The sequence below is a fragment of the Gasterosteus aculeatus genome, chromosome 20, assembly GCF_964276395.1.
Source record: "Gasterosteus aculeatus chromosome 20, fGasAcu3.hap1.1, whole genome shotgun sequence".
Lineage (NCBI taxonomy): Eukaryota > Metazoa > Chordata > Actinopteri > Perciformes > Gasterosteidae > Gasterosteus > Gasterosteus aculeatus.
Window position 1 is genome coordinate 3,828,411 of NC_135707.1, and position 18,356 is coordinate 3,846,766.

General features: G+C 44.2%; 1 protein-coding gene across 3 annotated transcripts; it reads left to right on the forward strand.

Annotated features, from left to right (window-relative positions):
• Positions 1–5,479: 5,479 nt before the first annotated feature.
• On the forward strand, positions 5,480–18,213 carry lingo4b (leucine rich repeat and Ig domain containing 4b). 3 transcript variants are annotated; one of them, XM_078094537.1, is made up of 4 exons: positions 5,484–5,919; positions 11,021–11,385; positions 14,827–14,930; positions 15,104–18,213. In XM_078094537.1, the coding sequence occupies exon 4, from the start codon at positions 15,116–15,118 to the stop codon at positions 16,925–16,927; it is 1,812 nt and encodes a 603-aa protein (XP_077950663.1). In that variant the 5' UTR covers positions 5,484–5,919; positions 11,021–11,385; positions 14,827–14,930; positions 15,104–15,115; the 3' UTR covers positions 16,928–18,213. The 3 variants fall into 3 exon arrangements, with proteins under 3 accessions (XP_040022433.2, XP_077950663.1, XP_040022435.2); XM_040166499.2 differs by lacking the exon at positions 11,021–11,385 and having other exon boundaries at positions 5,480–5,919; XM_040166501.2 differs by lacking the exons at positions 5,484–5,919; positions 11,021–11,385 and adding an exon at positions 13,793–13,923.
• Positions 18,214–18,356: the final 143 nt, after the last annotated feature.

The window sequence follows — 18,356 nt, forward strand, 5'->3', positions numbered from 1 at the left end:
GTTTGTGAAGAAGATGTTTGGTCGCCCCCCCGGGAGGCCCAGCAGGTCCAGAGCAGGTGAAGGTTGGATTGAAGCGGCTTGGATTAATAAAAGAACAACAGCTTAAAAAAGTGACATCTGTTTGACCTCTCCCCACTTTAACTATGCCTTCAGCCTTCAATCCAAACCAGATTATTCCAGAAGAGAATTGTTTGTCCTGTCCTGCGGTGGGTTCATAAGAGAGCACCGGGTTTAGATTCTTGCATTCATCCACGCAGATTGGATCAACTTTGAACCTTTTGATTCTAAACGTAGACTGAAAAGATCATTTAATATCTATTCAGATCACAAATGAATAAAAAAAAGTAATGCTGTTATTGAACCCAATGATTTGAGAGATTCAATTCCAAAGACTGTGACCTGATTTTCGTCAGCGCTGCCTCCGGGTGAATCCCGATGCCTCGCTGTTCAGCACAGATTAAACTAAGTATTTGCATAATGGGGGGTTAAAAGGGTTAAGAGAACTCTGCAAGAACGTAAAGTGAGGTTGAACTAACCAGACAGTGTTCAGCAGGTTCATTAGAGGCAGTGGAATGAGCCTTGAGGACAACAAAGTCCCGGCGGGACAAAACAACAGAACAAAGCCAACGGAGAGCCGTGCGCCGAGCGTCTCATCTCTGAATCACAGGCGTGTCCTCTGAGCTTTGGTTAGTGAAGGTTGTTTAGATTAGCTGTTGTTAAGTTAAGTTACTTTGGTTCCAATCTCGTAGACCTTCAGTTATCGATCTGATCTCTATTCAACCAGTGTTTCTGGGTTCCCTGTGTAGCCATTGTTTTACTGTCCGACCAGCGGCTTGAGAATTACAAGCCACAGAAAGAAAGAAAATTAAACTTCCAATGTTTGTTAACTCAGGTCTTTAGTTTACTTACACTGGTTACATAAAAAAATAAACTATGGTAAAATAAGTGGCAATTGACATGGCTTCTCCCTTTAACATTGGGTTTGCATGCTCCCCAGAGGATGAATTCCACTGGGATATTCCATTAGCTTCCTCTAGCATTGCACGCTAACTCCAGCATCCTAAAGTCTTTACACCTAGCATGAGAATAGAAACAGGGACACAATGAACAGCACGTGAAGGGTGCGCACGTCGATTAGAATAGTCCTCGGTAGCCTTCACGCCTCCGGCGATCCGTTCATCCAAGCTGTACGATACGTTTCGCTCGATGCCGCCCATCAATCAGAGTCTCCTTCCTCTCTGGGCGCTTGGTGCCAAAATGAAAAAAGCTCACAAGCGATTCCTCATCCTCAAGAGGTTTTGTTGTTGCGTCACAAGTCACCATTAAAAGCTCTTTGAGTCAATAAATCAGGTACATGAATCATTAAAAGGTGTTTTAGAAATAGGTAACATTGTCTCTTTATTACATTTTTTGTTGTGTGTGTGTGTGTGTGTGTGTGTGTGTGTGCGTGCGCTGGATTCTTGCACCATCAGCACATTCGGGTCATTCACTTTTGGTTTCAGTGTCCCATGTCATTCAGAAAATCATCCACGAATCACCAGTAGCTGAACAAAGTAATTCATAATTACTGTGATATAATCTCTTTAAATGTGCTTCCCTGACTGAGTGGTATTTATTCTAATCACAGAGAGAGAACCCCCCTCCCCCCCTCCCCCCATATCATGCACTCTAAATTCAAAGCCCTATTCAAAAACACAAGCTGACAGCAAACACTCAGGATTTTTCCGATCCGTCACGCGCTGCTTCGTCTGGTTTGCTTTTCAGGGAATTAGCCGTCTCCAGGAGACGCGCCTCTCACTGCTGCCGCCTAATTCATATTTCCAGACGAGGGTCAAGCACAGATTGCCGACTCTCTGGAAATTGAAGGAGCTCGACACTTGTTGCTTTTACGACTCTCTCTTTATGTCGTGCCAATAATTCTTAAACCCATATTTGCGCCCTCCGTGTTAGCTGGGCTCTCATTAGAGGAGGCAACAGCTGAGACCTCAACGTGGATCAAAAAGGCTAAAAGGTCTATTTGTGCCCGTCCGTCTTGGTCTGTGGAATAGCATTAGTGCGACCTTTTTGAAACCAGTTGATAGTCCATCACAGCTTCCATTCATGAGGACGGAGATTTACGTCGCTGGGCTTACCGAGGTTTAATTATTAGGAGCTTCAAGGCTTTGGAGAAGAGCCATGTTGGAAAATGTTTGATAGAAAGACAACAAGAGGGGGATTAAAAAAAATAGCTGCCAACCTTTTATGACGCAAACCCGTCGGGGACTCAGTGTCCCTGCTAACAACGTGAAGCAGGTTTTGAGTGCCGACCGGTTAAGATGATGATCATGATAAATGATTAAGAAGTAATAGAAAACTATTAGTTCTACTTTTTCTCAGTTTATTCTTCCAAAAATAGCCCAGTTTGTCTCATATGGGCCTCCATTGCCCTGTTGATTTGAGGGAAGGGGCAGTCTGTTTTCTCTGTCTGTACTAAAGAGGGGTACGGGACGGACCAGATCTTCTAGAAAAGGAATAATCCCGACATAATATTGGTGGCTATAGGACGAGGCCCGGGCTGTGTACGACAGCGGATTACCCAGAAGTCACTGGGAGACATTGCAAAAGGAGACGTTCCTGAAAAGCCCCATTTTCAAGTAGACATTAAAGCAGGGGTCTTCAACGTTTTTCAGGCCAAGGACCCCCAAACTGATGGCGAGATGGCGTAGGGACCCCCTATTCTACAGAGTTTCGGCCGCCATTTTTTATTTTTGAGCTTTGCGCTTTTACGTGAGCATGAACGTGATCTGATTGGCTGGTGCCTTTGCTGTCGTATCAGCATGAAAGGTGCTGTGAATGAACCGGTTCCCAGCTTGAGAGCTGCTGTGGACTGAAAGATAACGTCTTCTCCATTAATTTATCCGTTCGCTACAATATGTTGGATTTATGTTAATGTGTAACAATAAAGAAGACAATAAATACAATTCTGATTCTGAAGACATTTGTGGAAAAAAAATTGTCTTATCAACCAAATATTTCGCGACCCCCCTGCAGTACCTCCGCGGACCCCCTGTTGAAGACCTCTGCATTACAGCAAAGCATGCTTTAGGGCGGGGCTACACGCTGATTGACAGGTCGCTTCCTCGTGGCTCCCCAGTCCAGGAGTTGCCAGTGTTTTTATGTTACAATTTTATCCCTTAAACGGTGCATTTTTGGTTTATTTTCGGTTTCACAAATATTTAATTTTTATTGTACCTTGCTGCACCGATGTCACCTCGTGTCCTGGTTGCAAAGAAACAAAAAGGGGGCAACAGCCAAAATGTCAAACTCAGAGGTGTCAGATGAACTAATGGTTTTTTTTCAGCGACAAAACGCAGTTTTTATTTACAGACTACGGTGTTGGTGCAGCGTTAGTTAGACATTTTAACTTTTACTATGGTCAATACATTTGTACACACACTGTCCGAGGTGGAAGCCGAGGGGAAGGAGACCGGTCAGTCAGACCAGGTGAGCTGAATCTCCCCGATGACCCGACTCCGCCCACCAGGAGAAGAACGACGTGAAGAACGAACGTGAGATTGTGTTTGTCGGCCGGCTGAAGTTCCAGCACCGGTTTATCGCTCATTCCCACGTAGACAGGATGGATGTCAGCCAGTCGATGTTTCCCTAATGGACTGCGGTGTGAACATACTGTACATCTACTGGTGAAATAAACAGCTCTCTATCAAACGACTTATCTGGTCCAATGCTTATGTTAGTTTCAGGATTTTGACAGCTGGGTGCGCCTTTGGGGCCAAAGGTCAGGCCTTTATGAGACGCTCTTCCTGATCGGCTCCCGTCCCGAAGGGGCAGATCTAATCAAACACCTCCGCAATTTGCTAGTGTCCCCAAACCCCGGCTTCAGCATATCTCGAAATACTTCCGAATCATCCAATTGTGGGACGCTGCTTTTGTAATTGCTCTGGTTCTTCGCATCAGTCGGAGGCTCCGTCCTCTCGTCCATCAGGAGCAGCTTCCTTCCTTCCTTCGCAGACGCCTCGCGTTCCGCCTCAGGGAAGAGAGGAAGCGCGAGGCTGCACCGCTCTGATCAGAGAACCACAGGCGTTTGAGAATTTAATTAAAATTTAAAGTGAGGTTGAGCCCCAATCCAGCGTCGCCTGCCGGGAGCCCAAATGCTCGGCGACTCTTAAAAAAATTTGCTTACGGTCTGAGAAAACAATCCCGGGCATTGAGAAGAAAATCCCTGACTCCATCTTCTTTCCAGCGGGCCGAGTGGATACTCTTATCGGAGTGGATGACAATGCAAGAATCTGTTGTCAAAGGAAGCCCGGATTGCATGCTGGCGTCTAATAGTGCAGCTGTGACAAGAACCCACCAGAGCAGCAACGTTCCAAACCAAAAACAACATGTTCCACCTGGTTTGGCTCGAACGCAACAGATAAACAAACAGTTTGGACGTTTTAATATCTGTAATCTCGATTGGATTTTTATGTTCAGTTGGATGTCTCCTTTTGGAATGAAACATGTGAATGACTTTTGGTTTTCAAATGGAAAACCAACATCTGGATAAATCCGTCCCCTCCCTGTCTGACCATGACGGTAGTGTTTATCTGTGTATGTGTGAGGGGGGGGGGGGGGGGTTCCTCGCCTCTGGAGTCGGAGCTTTCTCGACTTGTGCGGCTCTTGTTGAATACAGAAATTTTGCTTTCCCTTCTATTTCCGCCCCACTTTGCCTCCAAGCTGTGATAGAAGTAGACCGTCATGGAAACACACGAGCACTCACTCACTGTGGCGGGAAAACAAGAAAAATGAATAAATAAATATATCACAAATCCCTTCAGAGCTGACAGCTTGGGGACTTTGCCTCGTGCAATGATTGTGCGCACGTCTCTGGCACCTTGGATGTGTTTTAACTTTGTGGACGAAAAGAGTCGCTATTGTGTGCATCACTGTTTTGGGGAAGCAGCCTAGTGAAGCACTGCTTCGTTTATCTTTACGCAGTGACCCCGATGTATCTATGTATACATCTGAAAACCGTTTTGCATTGTTGGAGTCATTAACAACTTTTGAGTTGTTGATGTTTGAGGAATGTTACATTTTTCTTGGGTTTCTTCAAAAGGTTGAAGCTCAAGCTGTAAAGTTTACAGGTTTACAGTCAAACGTGTGCCGGTTCTGTGACTTCTATCATGCATCTCATTTCATTTTATGCCACGCAAACCCTCGACAAAGTAAACTTTAGTTGTCAGAGAAGTGTAGTTGCATCATTTGTGAAGTGAAATAAATCATGCAAACTAACCAAGTTCTTATACTTAAAACGTTTTATTGCCATGTTACATGAACAAGGAATATGACTTCATTTACAACAAAAGCGCGACATTAATAACCAAATGTTTGAGCAAATACAATTGAATACACTTGATTTGGGCTCGTTACAACCACGATAGAGTCCTACGTCACACTACAGTTCCATGTGGATTTAAGGCGCAAATCCAGACTTAAATCCGGGCGGAGGGATGGAGACGTAGAGGGCGCAGCAACCAGCAGCTTCCCGCCCGCGTCACCGCACACAACCCGGCGCGCGCACGTGCACGCACACGCACGCGCACGCAGACACAAACGCGCGCGCGCGGACAGGAGTCGACCTGAATTATTCTACTAGCGCAATTATCCGAAAAACTCCCCGGAGGTGTTTCTGCAGCCTGGAAAGGAAGAAAGAAAAAAAAAAAACGGGACATCGAGGGAGAAGGAGGGCAGTGAATTGAATATCCCGACTGGTGTGTGACAGATGTTGGAAAAGTCAGTCAGTTGGATGTAGGAAGAGGAAGAGGAAGAGGAAGAGGAAGAGGGGAAAGTGTCCCGCACAGAGATGAACGCGTCTTGCAGCTGGAGACGGACGATGGGCATCAAAGAGGCGACGTGTCCTTCACTGAAGAGCTTCATCTGGTGAGTTCCTCGTCCTGCTTCTTCTCCACAGAAACCCTCGTCACACTTTTTAGCTTTGCATCAGTTGCACTTGTTGTTGAACGCGAAATCAACGACAATCTTCTTTATATTCGTTATCCTGGTTATTTATACAATTCCTTTTGCGGGTTGTCTCCCTCGTTCGACATAATGGAACCAGTACAATAATCCTCAAATGTGATAATTTCATGATGGCAGTTTATTTTATGATTGTATTTGTGCAGTTTGTTCGGACTCAATTATTTATTAATATATTTTATTTTTCATTACTTAAAAATGTGTGGAAATAAAGCACTTATACGTTTCTGGTAGAAGTTTTAATCTTCTATCTTCCATTTTTATATCTTGTGAGTCTATCTTTGTCAAATGTATCCCTGGAGACGGAAACTGTGTGTAGTTGGATGAAGAGCACAGACATGAGGTCGCTGCGGTTCTGATCCCATTGCAAGACGGTCTCTCATTATATTTCTATTTTGATTGTTGTGATGGTTTTGTCTTCACCCGGATATGTCGACAACCTATTTGGATATTCAGAGAACTTGGTTGTGTCTCACGCTGAGAATGCCGGACCTAAAAATGCCGTAAACACTTCTGTAATTTGGGTTGGTTTTGTAGTGTGTGTTACGGGCTTAAACACTGACCTATATATTAATATTATTTTAATCTCTGTGCATTTATTAGATCTCTAAAAACTAACCTCCGTAAAAAGCTCGAAGAATTATCCATTACTATTTTTACTGTCCAGCTTGGTTCATTATATAAATGCGTCTTTTTGTTGTTGTTGTTGTTGTTGTTTTTTGTTTTTGCACTCTGGTCGTCCTTGGGAGCAGTAATCCTCAGGATACTTTGTTCCATAAACCCTAAAAAGGGCCTCAGCAGACTACAGATTACGGCCCTCAGTACCGGCAGCCTCTTTCCCTCCCTGCGGGACCCTGCGAGACAGCTGGTTTAGATCAGGACGCGTCCCGCTCACCCCGGCTCTGATCAAACCTCCGTTTGTCGCCCCAAAAAACCCTGTATCGTTTCCAAACACGGCTCCTCCCGTTTGATTCGATTGTCACCTCACCTGCGGTCCGACATAAGCCCGGATCAGCGTTTCCAGTAAGAGGTGAACTCAGCACCAAAGACTAGAAGTCCTCTCCCCTCCGGTCACAATGAGGACACACACACACACACACACACACTGGCTCTGGAGAAGCAGATCGCCGTCGAGGGAGAACCAAGGATTTGACGCTTGGGATTCCGCCAAATGGGCAATTTAATCAGTGGGCGTTTTATGCTCAGGAAGTCTCCGTGTTCGGGGGTTGATTTGTGTGGCCATATTCCGCAGAGGCTCCAGACCTAAATTGATATTAGCTTGGGGCAAATACGTGTATGACGAGTGTTAAACTGGAGTCTTTGTTTTGCCTTCGTAGTCAGTGTCTCAGCTCTTAGTGATGTTCTCTTGTGGACTTTGAGCTTTCTACCTTCACAGACAGCTTTTAAGAATTCGACAAGTCATCGTGACGTCAATGGCGTCATAAAGCCTCTGGTTTGGCGATTTCAGCATCGCCATCTTGGCCCGTGGCGGTCGTGTTGTTTTTCCGCCACCGATGAACATAATAAACCACATCTGGATATTCGAGGATGGGAGTCGAGACGTTGTAAATGTCTTCGGCAGCGGCCTGTCAACCTCAGTAAGCGGGTAGTTATCTTCTCATTGATTTCTATACAATCAGACTTCTTTTTGCAAACCGGTCGCCCCCTGATGGCCAGTTGAGAGAATGCTTTTAAGACACTTTCGCAGTGGCTTCACGCGCTAATTATTGTGTCCGATAACCTTTTTACTACAGGGATTTTTCCATCTATGGTCTTTTCAAAGCCACAAGACTCCATTCAAATAAATTGTATTTTAACCACACGGTGCAGTTGTTGATCTACCGCTAACTTGATTAGTTACTTAGTTTGTGTTACTGTGTTACTTTGGCGTTTTAAAGCGTAAGTTCGGATTCACCAAAGTCACACAAAACGTGTTATACGTTTACTTTAACACTGAGCTCAGAAGAAATGTGGGGACTTCAGAATTTATCTTTAAACTTTAGCTTTAAGTGAGGTCAAATTATTTTAAAAGATGTGGTCCTCTGTTCACTTCATTTGCATTTCCTGGTTGAACTCCAGACTATCCAAAATATTGTATAACTGTCATGCGGCTCCAGATCATTATTTCAGTGACAAAAAGTTGTTGTAGTCTCTTTATTTTGACTAAAGCTTTTCGTTGCATCGCTTCGACTGTAACGGCAAATATGTGGAGGAAAGTGTTCGGATTACTAAAAGTATTTGAAGGAATACTAAAAAAGTGAACGTCTTCAAAAAGCCATACGGTCTTCTCAAACATATTGTCCCATTTTAAGAAATTAAAAAACTGTGTTACGAGGTAAGTCCCTGCAGCTTTGACTTCTATCCAAAAGGCAGCACTTTAATACCGGGCTAAGCCAAATGAGTTGGCGAGCTGTCTGAGAGAAGATTTATCTGAGCCTGGAACAATGAATCTCCCAACGATTTGTCAGTCTTAACGGTAATAAGATTGAGACACAGTTGTGTTTAGTACGTCTCAGGATATGTCTTCACTTTCATAAAAATGCACTCTCCAGGTGAGTTGGTTGTCTTTTTCATCAAACTCTCAAGCACATCTGCACATGAAAACATCTGTTCGGTGCAGAATCTATTGGGCAAAGCCCTTTTGAACCCACCAAAGTGCACAAGTGCGCACTATTCAGGCCACCAAAGAATTGCGCAGTATTCAGACCACTAAACAAGTGCGCACTATTCAGACCACTAAACAAGTGCGCACTATTCAGACCACTAAACAAGTGCGCACTATTCAGACCACTAAACAAGTGCGCACTATTCAGACCACCAAAGAAGTGCGCACTATTCAGACCACTAAACAAGTGCGCACTATTCAGACCACCAAAGAAGTGCGCACTATTCAGGCCTCACAGTCATTTGAAGGCTTTTTGAAGGATGAATGGAAGGATGAGATGTTCACTGCCTCTGGAGAAATGTGGTCAGGGCATGAATAATGAGCTGAATGGCTCCGGCCCCGGGCACGTCCGTGCATTAAAAAAGCATATAGCATCTTTAGATGTGAGGGTTTCTTTTATCTCCATGTCTTTTCTTTCATGTCCTTTTTCCTTTACTAAGACGCATGTCTCCCTGTATGTTGGATGGTACCCTCCTGTAACATAGCATGGGCTTCTTGTCTCAGGCCTTTAAATCTACACATTCAAAAGAATAATTTAAAGAATCAAGTAAAAGTGCGGATCAGTCGACCTGCACGTCTACCAGGGGGCTCCATTTGGTACCACTGTGTCACTTGTTGAGTTGTTGGTTATTTTGAAGTATAAAGGTTATTTATACCTCAAAATGCCTTAGAACAACATCTAAAAACCAAATTATAAAAGGGTCAGTATTTTAAAACAGCATCTTCAATCCCCTTGTTCCACACTTGTTTCCAGTTTCAGAATTTGATGGTATCCAACCATCAAGAGTTTGATGCTCCTCCACAGCTCCCTTTTTGTCACACAGCTAATTGTTTGCGTGGAACATCGTGTATTTAAGGACAGACCGTGTAAAAGAGCAACCGTATCATCATTTGTGGGACAGATTACGTAAAGACTAAAACACACATTCGTGGTCAAGGTCGCAGGGGGCTGCAGCCTATTTAGCATGCAATGGGCAGCATGGAGAGACCTTGGAGAGGCTATAGTCCTCCAGGGGGGACCAGAATAAACGTAATATATACAATGATGTCATAGTTACGCAAAAGATCAGGTTAAAGGGTATTTATTATAAAACCAAAAGCTCCTGCAGGCCGGTCAAGGTGCTTTAACTGTTCTATTTCCTTTCACATCTGTCCCTAAAAAATGGCTCATGGCTAATGAGGTTAAAGGAAAAACCCTCCAAGACTTTAATCACCAGAAACAAATTGCAGATTGTTCCAATACTTGACAAAAGATCTATTGCAGCACTGCACTGATCTCAGAGGGTAAAAGTAATGTGACGCTGTTACACCACCATAAACCTCTTTCGGAATCTTTTCTCATCCATATTAAGGGTCTACGACGGCGCTGGCTGTGACTTATTGAGGAGGTCAGGGTAGAAAGTCAGGACTTTGCATTAGACTTCAACACAGGAATACACAATTTTCATATGTGTCTAGACGGTCGCTCCGTTTTCCAGCAGAATTGTCGTACCTCCGTTTTGTTCCAGCCATTTTATATAGATTTGATTTGACTACGATTTTAGGGTTTCAGTTGTAAGACAAAAATACAGACAACGCCTAAACTGGAAAAACGCTTTATTACAGACTTATCGATCACTCGGTTGCCCCCGCCTTAACGCATTTCCTGCATTTACATCTACTCCAAAATTAGCATGACGATTCTAAACAGACGGCGTGCTGTGACATAGAAGACTTAAACCAGGGGTGGCCACACCTTTTCAGCTGGAGAGCTACTTTTCAATCGACCAAGTCGTGGCGATCAACCCATGACTCTATTTGTCATTAAAATGACAATACATGAATCTATACCTGTCCTCGCTACCCAGTCTTCGTCTTTCAAAGACACAACATGGACAGGTGACATGAGGCCTCCAAGCCCCGCCCACACACCTACGTCTCTGTTTCATTTTTACTTTGTGCCACTTTGTCTGGCTGAGGATCCGTTGGAAACTCGGTGGGATTGTGTTCCGGCCCCGGTAGATTAAAAAAAGCTCCACCTGCAGAGTCGAGAGAGGAGATTAAAGAGTTGATCGCTTTTCTAAGAAATAGACCCCCCAAACAATGATAAATTACCAGAGCTATCTCTTCCCATTTGGCTCTTAAGCTTTCCTCCTCTTAGGCTGCAGGACACGGACCTCATTTCTTTCGGTGACATGACCTTGAGGTCTTGGTTCTTGGAAATGTGCAAAATGATAAAAAAATAAGGACATTTACTCGGATGTTGTACTTGAGAACAGTTTGACTTCCTCCTGTGGTGCTTTTTTTACCCTCTTTTGTCTCCTTATTGATTGATCTTATTTGTTCTTTCTTCTTTTCAAGAAACACAAACGGCTGCCCTACAGTTTGGTCAATGAACAACCTGTTCCAGGTTAAGAGTCATTTTCCCATCAGTCAGCTGCACCGGGTCAACGTGTGACCTCCCCTCATCCCTCCGATAAACGTCCATGGATCGGACGCATCGTCGCTGACGACCTCATTTGTCCCGACGCACAGGCGCTGCACTGAGACCAATTCCCTTCCCTCATTTATTTGTGCTATTATTAATATTGCAGACGGCGCGGTTTGCGTGACGTTGCGCAGCGTCTCAACGTCCTCCTCGTCAGAATGAGGAATCACAGCAGAGTGCTTCACCAAGACCGATGTGTGTGGATCCGTCACTGTGACCCACTTCCTCCGCGCGCTACGTGGGTGTAAATACTGAAACACACACTTAAAACCGTAAAAATCCACTTTTTCTGGTTCTTTATGATTATGGAAACTGCTGTAACCTCTCGTCGGCTTGTTCCTTAATCAATACTTGATCAATCCAAGTAATACACGTGTTTCAATGTGAGGCCTCATTATTAAAACAATCCTATTTGTCACGGACTCTAGCTCGTTGCCACACTGACACACACACTTCTCGATATCTCTGCTTCCACATGCCAGTTTAAACGACGCCATCGGGCGAACCCCCCCCCCCCCCCCTCTGTGACGTTAGTATTCACGGCCGCGCTTTTTCCTCACAGCCTTTTAGAATTAGGAAACAGCTTGCCTAAACTGCCAACGCTTTGTAAAAGGCTCTGCAATTTGTGCAGATACTATGTAATTTAAACATGAATTATGTGAAGATCACATTCCTCCACACAAACAGGATTATGTGGCTGCCACAGATGTTCACTTTCCCCCCTGTCCAACATTGTGCTGGTTACCAAGTTTAGCTGATGATTCAACCGAATAATCATGTTGGCCAATTCGATGGTTTTCTAACACTTCATCAGTAATTCCAACTATGTGGATGGTCAAACAATACGTAACATGAGAAAAAACTGAAATCATTTGTCAACACTTGTTCTTTAGACCTAACAGGTTTTCAGTTATGACTATATACATTATTCATCTCAACATCAACATAGATCAACATCTTTTTGTATTACAATTGTATTGATTATCATTCAACCTGCTAATCATATTTTTTTTATTGCTTTTCGTCTTTTTTGTATACTGAAACACCCACTCACCACTCCCACGGGACATGAGCACTCGTTGATGAGTTGAGTTCAGAGATCGCTCTGCAACGTAGAAAAAAAAGGGTCTTTTCTCCATATTTCAATATTAAACTTGTTTCCTCTACTTTTGCATATTTCACACACTCCCCGTGGAGTCGGAGTGTTAAGAGTGTTAAGTTGTATATGTCAAAGATGTTTTTGTTTATTTAACATGCTCTTGTTTTCCTGCTCTGCAACCCGACAGCTGTTTTTTTAAGTATTTGCTGCTCGCATGCATCAGATCTCAGGGGCCGTCACACTACAGCAGGTGCCAGAGGCCCATAAACACACACACACACACACACCAACTCCATCACACACTTTTCAACAATTTGAGCACACTAACACACACATATTCAAACAGAAAACACACACACGATAGTGCAAAGACACAAGCTTAGTCTCTGTCACCCCCACAATGTTGTGTTGTTTTAATTGGGGATTTGCTCTCGTCTTTCTCACCGTGACGAGCTAAAAATAACGATTTGGCAAGTGTCAAAAAAGCCAGCCGGGCTCAGACTGTTACGCTCTCTGTCCGATGGGCTGCTTGCCGCAGGGATCCACGCTCAGGGCTTCCAAACCAAAGGAGGGTCCCCCCCCCCGAAAAAAAATCATGCTGTTTTGTGTGACTTTTTCACGTTTTGCTGCAGGCCCCAAAGTAACAGGCAGAGATTGTTGAGCAATGGTTGATAAGGTAATACTTATCAAGAGTGAAAGAGAGAAAGAGAGAGAGAGATGATGGACCCTTAATGCATACAGGAAGAAGTTAACTGAGAATCAACGCCTCCTCTTTGCTGCTGGCCGGCAGCAAGACGATGATACGCGGTCGCTCATCATTGATTATTATCCGGAGCAGAAACGCTGTAGTACTAAAACTGTCAATAGGAACACTGTGCCCGCCATCAGTGATGTCATTTCCAATCAAATCGTAGAGAGAGATAAGCTCTTTAACTTTATTTCAGACAGATTGTAAAGTGACTGTAAAGTGAAGTACGGTCATGTGACTACATTCCAGGCAGGGTGAGAAATGTCAAAATTACAAATGCATCTATTTCCTCACTTTCTAATTTGACGGGTCGGGTCAGTTGAGGCCGGACCGTCGCTCTATCATGGGTGCAGAAACGCAGCGATCCTGGGCTCTGATTGGCTGGAGGGGCTGAGCAGCTGACAGCCCACCAGCCACACACCTGCCTGTCTCTGTCTCTCAGTGTTGTTGGCTGGGGGGGGGGGGGCTCAATTAGAGTCACATTTAGAAGACTGCCATTGAGCCTTAAAGGCTAGAAGCCAATATTTAGTGTCAACACTTTTGCATCCAGGGAAGGAGAGAGGTTGGCAAAGTGTCTCCAAGGCCATCATGCAACAATACAACTCATATAAGTTAAAATAATTTAAATTATTGAAGGAAACAGTATTCATCAGAATGACTTAACAAAAACCCAACTAAATGGACAAGAACCCCCCCGACCAAATATAGAGTTCAATAGAAAGCCGGCATCGGTGCGTGGTGAGTGGTGAGCGGATGTATCGGTCTGAGAGGAGACCCGGCAGTCTCTGAGTCTCAGTTGTGGGTCAGTGCAGCCAGACAGTATCGGGATCGCTCGACGAGCAGGGACGAGATAAAGACGGAACAGCTTGGGGACATTCAAACACTGCAGGGAGGGCGAGGAGAACTCTGGAAACCGTCTGAGGCCGCAGGTTAGAGTCGGTCTGACATTCGTATTGTCTTGGCTGTATTGTCAAAGCATGATATGCTATATCTCTCCTGGTGATGAAAAAATGTTTGAGTGCTGCTTGGGTTTTGGGTTTTGAGATCTGATGCAGTTGTGGGACATTGTTGATGCTGTGTGAAGAAATGGGATTTTTTTTTTAAGGCTTAGTTACCTTTTTTTGCACGTACTGCAGCAGCTCTCATGATGCTTTTTGGAGATAGAAATATATAATTTATATCACATACTTGCCCAGCACCCATTTATTCAACTAGAAAGAGCCGAAAGTAATTACGCAATGTTTCACAGTGCAGCACTCCACAGGGTGAGGTTCTTTTTAGACACCTTTTCTAAATAAAACTCAGGTTGCTTTCTTTCAGTGTAATTATCATTAACATTATTATTAGTTTCAAAATGTCCATTTGGGTTTTCACTTGATGTTCATCATTAATAATTTTGGAGCACATTTATTCTACTTAAGATGTACATACTTTCTATTTCTTTTTGATATGAATATTTAAATGCATGTGTGTTTTAAGTGTATTAAATGCCTTCCTTCGGATGAGAGACTACCTAATTGTGATCTTACTTCAGTAAATAGAAATGTTTCACGTGAATTATTCACTTTAAAAACTAAAGTGTATATTGTTTGACACAAAATCTTGTGACAGACTTATTCAGCAACAGAACAGTTGGAATTTGTCTCTTCAGATCTACATTGGTAGCAGTCACTCGTCTCATTGGGACCGACCGTGCTGGGGGAAGATGACTTTAAACTGAAGGGGAACAGTGGTTGAATTTCCACCTATAGAACCCAACAAGTGTGAACATTAACTGAGTGAGTAAGTTCAGCAATTGTTTCTCTCATTTTGTTGTTTCTCTCACTCTAAAGGGCACGTTATTGACGGAACCAGATCTCTACAGAGGACTTAACTCAAGTCTGATTCCAATTTGACTGCCGCTGGTTATGAAAATCTGCACTCCGAGTCTGAAACGGTACGTCTTTAAGCAATTTTATACCTTTTTAAGAAAATAAATGAAATACAAAGAAACAATGCTTGAGATTTGTTTGTGTTTTTCTTTTAAAACATGGGATTAAGAATTTACATTTCTGCATAAATTGCCAAACACAGCAGAGCTAGTGTCTTTCCATGTGTGTCTCTTCTCAGGCTGGGGGTAAGATGTTTGTGGAGTCAGTCCTCCGATGGGGGGCCTGGATTATCCTGTTCCAGGTTGCATCGGTTTTATCTGCAGGAGGTTGTCCTCCGCGCTGTGTGTGCCGACCGGAGGCTAAAGAGGTGATCTGCTCTGGCAAACATTTGAACTCGGTGCCGGAGGGCTTTTCCGGTGATGCCAGACGTTTGGATTTATCTCACAATAAGATTAAGACTGTTGGGCGCCGCCAGTTCTCTGGCCTCTTGCAACTTCAGGAGTTGGATCTCAGTGATAACATAATCTCCATGATTGAGGTGGAGGCTTTCCAGGCCTTACAGAATCTGAGGACGCTTCGGATTAAGAATAACCGACTGAAGATCATCCCGGTCGGGGTGTTTTCTGGACTGTCAAATCTGCGTCTTCTGGATTTGAGCCAGAATGAGATCCTGGTCTTCCTGGACTACACCTTCAAAGAACTGATCAATCTGCAAACGCTGGAAGTCGAGGAGAATGACCTGGTCTTTATCTCACAGCGCGCTTTCTTTGGTCTGCAGAATCTGCAGGAGCTCAACTTAGACCGCAGCAATCTGACCTCCGTTCCTACCGAGGCATTGTCGCAGCTCAAGAGTTTGGCGCGTTTCCGCATGCTGCGCCTCACTATTTCTACACTCCCTAACAACGCTTTCCGGCGACTACACCGTCTGCACAGCCTCCTGATAGCAAACTGGCCATCATTGGACACTGTGGCTAGCAACAGCCTGATCGGTCTCAACTTGACCACGCTTGTCATCAACAGCTGCAACCTAAGTACTGTTCCTTACTCAGCACTTCGTCACCTGGTGTATCTGCGCTACCTGGACCTGTCCTACAACCCCATCACTGTCATTCAGGGTAATCTGCTCGGGGACCTCATAAGACTACAGGAGTTACACCTAGAAGGGGGGGGCCTGCTGAGAATAGAGCCGGGCGCCTTTAGGGGACTGGCCTACCTTCGCATGCTTAATTTAACCTCCAATCAGCTCACTACATTGGAGGAGAGCGCCTTCCACTCTGTGGGGAACCTTCAGGTGCTGCGGTTGGACAGGAATCCCCTAGCATGTGACTGCCGGCTTCTCTGGGTGGTCCGCCGCCGATTGCGCTTGAACTTTGATGGACATCAGCCCACCTGTTCGTCTCCTGATGCGGTGAGTCAGCGTGAATTCCGAGATTTTTCCGAGAAGGAGCTCCCCCGGCTGTTTACGTGCCGCCCGGCCCGTGTCATGGACCGCAGGCCGCAGGATGCCAGAGTAGAAGAGGGAACTACGGTTCTCTTCTCCTGTAAGGCCGAAGGCGATCCATTCCCATCGATTACCTGGATCTCCACCCTCAAGAATGTGGTTAGTCCAACGGGACGCATCCGAGTTTTGCCCGATGGTACTCTAGAAGTACGATTTGCCCAAGTGCAGGACAGTGGCACGTATCAGTGCCTGGCGGGCAATGCGGCCGGCAATGACAGCCTGACCGTCGGCCTGTACGTCAAGGGGCTCCCTCGTAACCGAACCATCCCCGTCTTCTCAGAGGAAGGCTGGCTGGAGCCTTCAAACTCCCAAGCGGCCAACTCCTCGGCTCAAATGTCTAAGCCGTACCCGTTTGACGCAAAGACCCTGATAATCGCCACCACCATGGGCTTCCTGTCCTTCCTCAGCTCAGTGGCCATCTGCTTTGTCTTCATGTTCTTCTGGAGCCAGAGCAAAGGTCAGATCAAGCACACGGCGACTATTGACTTTGTCCCTCGCTCTTCGATGAGTGGTGCAGGCGAGGGAGCGGACGGCGGCAGGTTCACCATGAAACTTATCTAGAGGTGAAAAGGGGCCTGTGGGTTCTTCTGCCCATGGAACCACGCTGGCTCAGACTCAAGGACAGAGACCTTTATTTCAAGGCCCCCTTTGAAGGCCAATCAGAGTCGGTACGTTGGGCTCGTGCAAGCCCTCTTCTAATTTTAGAGTGTCTCAGCAACCACTTTGCTATCAAATAAATATCACATGATCTTGGAATAGAAAGACGTTAACAGATTGAAGGCAGAGGTCTCTTGTAGTTGTAAATCATTTGTTTTCAGTGTTTTATTTGAAATAGCAAGTGAACTCTAATTTTGTATGTAGCACATAAGTATAAAGTAGTTTAAATTTTCACAGATCTTTGGATTAACATGGGAAGAGCGTTTGCATTTAACACAGGTTTCTGCATTGTCAAAACATATCAGGTGCTTGTTTAAACATGCATATTGTAAAAGTGTGCTTATATGTCTTCACTTGCCAACACAAGCCATGCAAAGATTTGCCCTTCTGATCCTTGGGTTGCTTTTTATGTTCACCCACATGAGGGTTATGACAAAGACAATTCGCTACAAAGCTTTTGGTACTTGGTAAATAAATATATGCACTAGATTAGCCAAATCAATTCTGATCCTCACCTTTACGGTTACATTTTGGGGCTTTGCGGTGTGCTTCAGGTATGCTGCATTGAAGAATGGGCCGCTTGCTGAAACGAGTACTGCTTACTTTGAATAGATTGTTTAGCAGTGCAAAATGACTGATACAATACCGTAATGTTCATAATGTACATTTCAAATACTCAAAACAAATTTGTAAAGTGGATGACTAAATTCTCCAAATTAGATCACTTGTTTTCTCTTTTAATATATTATTAACTCAAGTTATAACAACAGGTGACTCTCTGTCCCATCAGAAGATGCTTTGATTTCTACTTTTTACATTGAAGAAACTGATTTTTTTAACCCACAGAAATAATTGAGAAAACATGTGCCTCAGTGACATTCTTACCATCGACAGAGAGAATGCTCACCTGAACATTGTCATTTTGTAAATATTAGGTCAGGGGCGTTTGTGTGCGCTCCGCTTATTCTATCACTTTATCTAGTTCTGGGGATTAGTGTCACTCAAATATTGCACTCTTGCATAAATGGAACCGTGTAGATGCACTACTCACAACTCTTTAGTGTGCCGGTAAAAGACAACGTCAATGATGCACATATACAGCATTGATTGATTTGTTTATTTACTGTCTTGTTCATAACATACATACAGATCATTTTTCATTTTACTGTATTAAATGCCTATATTTAAACCTAACTTGTGTGTGTGGAATGCCTTAAATTGTTTCATATTCTGGGACGTTCTCAAACGGGGGAAAACCCCCCCGGATCCAATCATTTCAAAAACCAATCTCGGCTTAGATCGTCTTCTCAAATTACTCAGTTGTTGGGAAATT

Excerpts from the sequence above, each read along its gene's own strand:
- lingo4b (XM_040166499.2), top strand. The coding sequence starts at position 15,116 with ATGTTTGTGGAGTCAGTCCTCCGATGGGGGGCCTGGATTATCCTGTTC.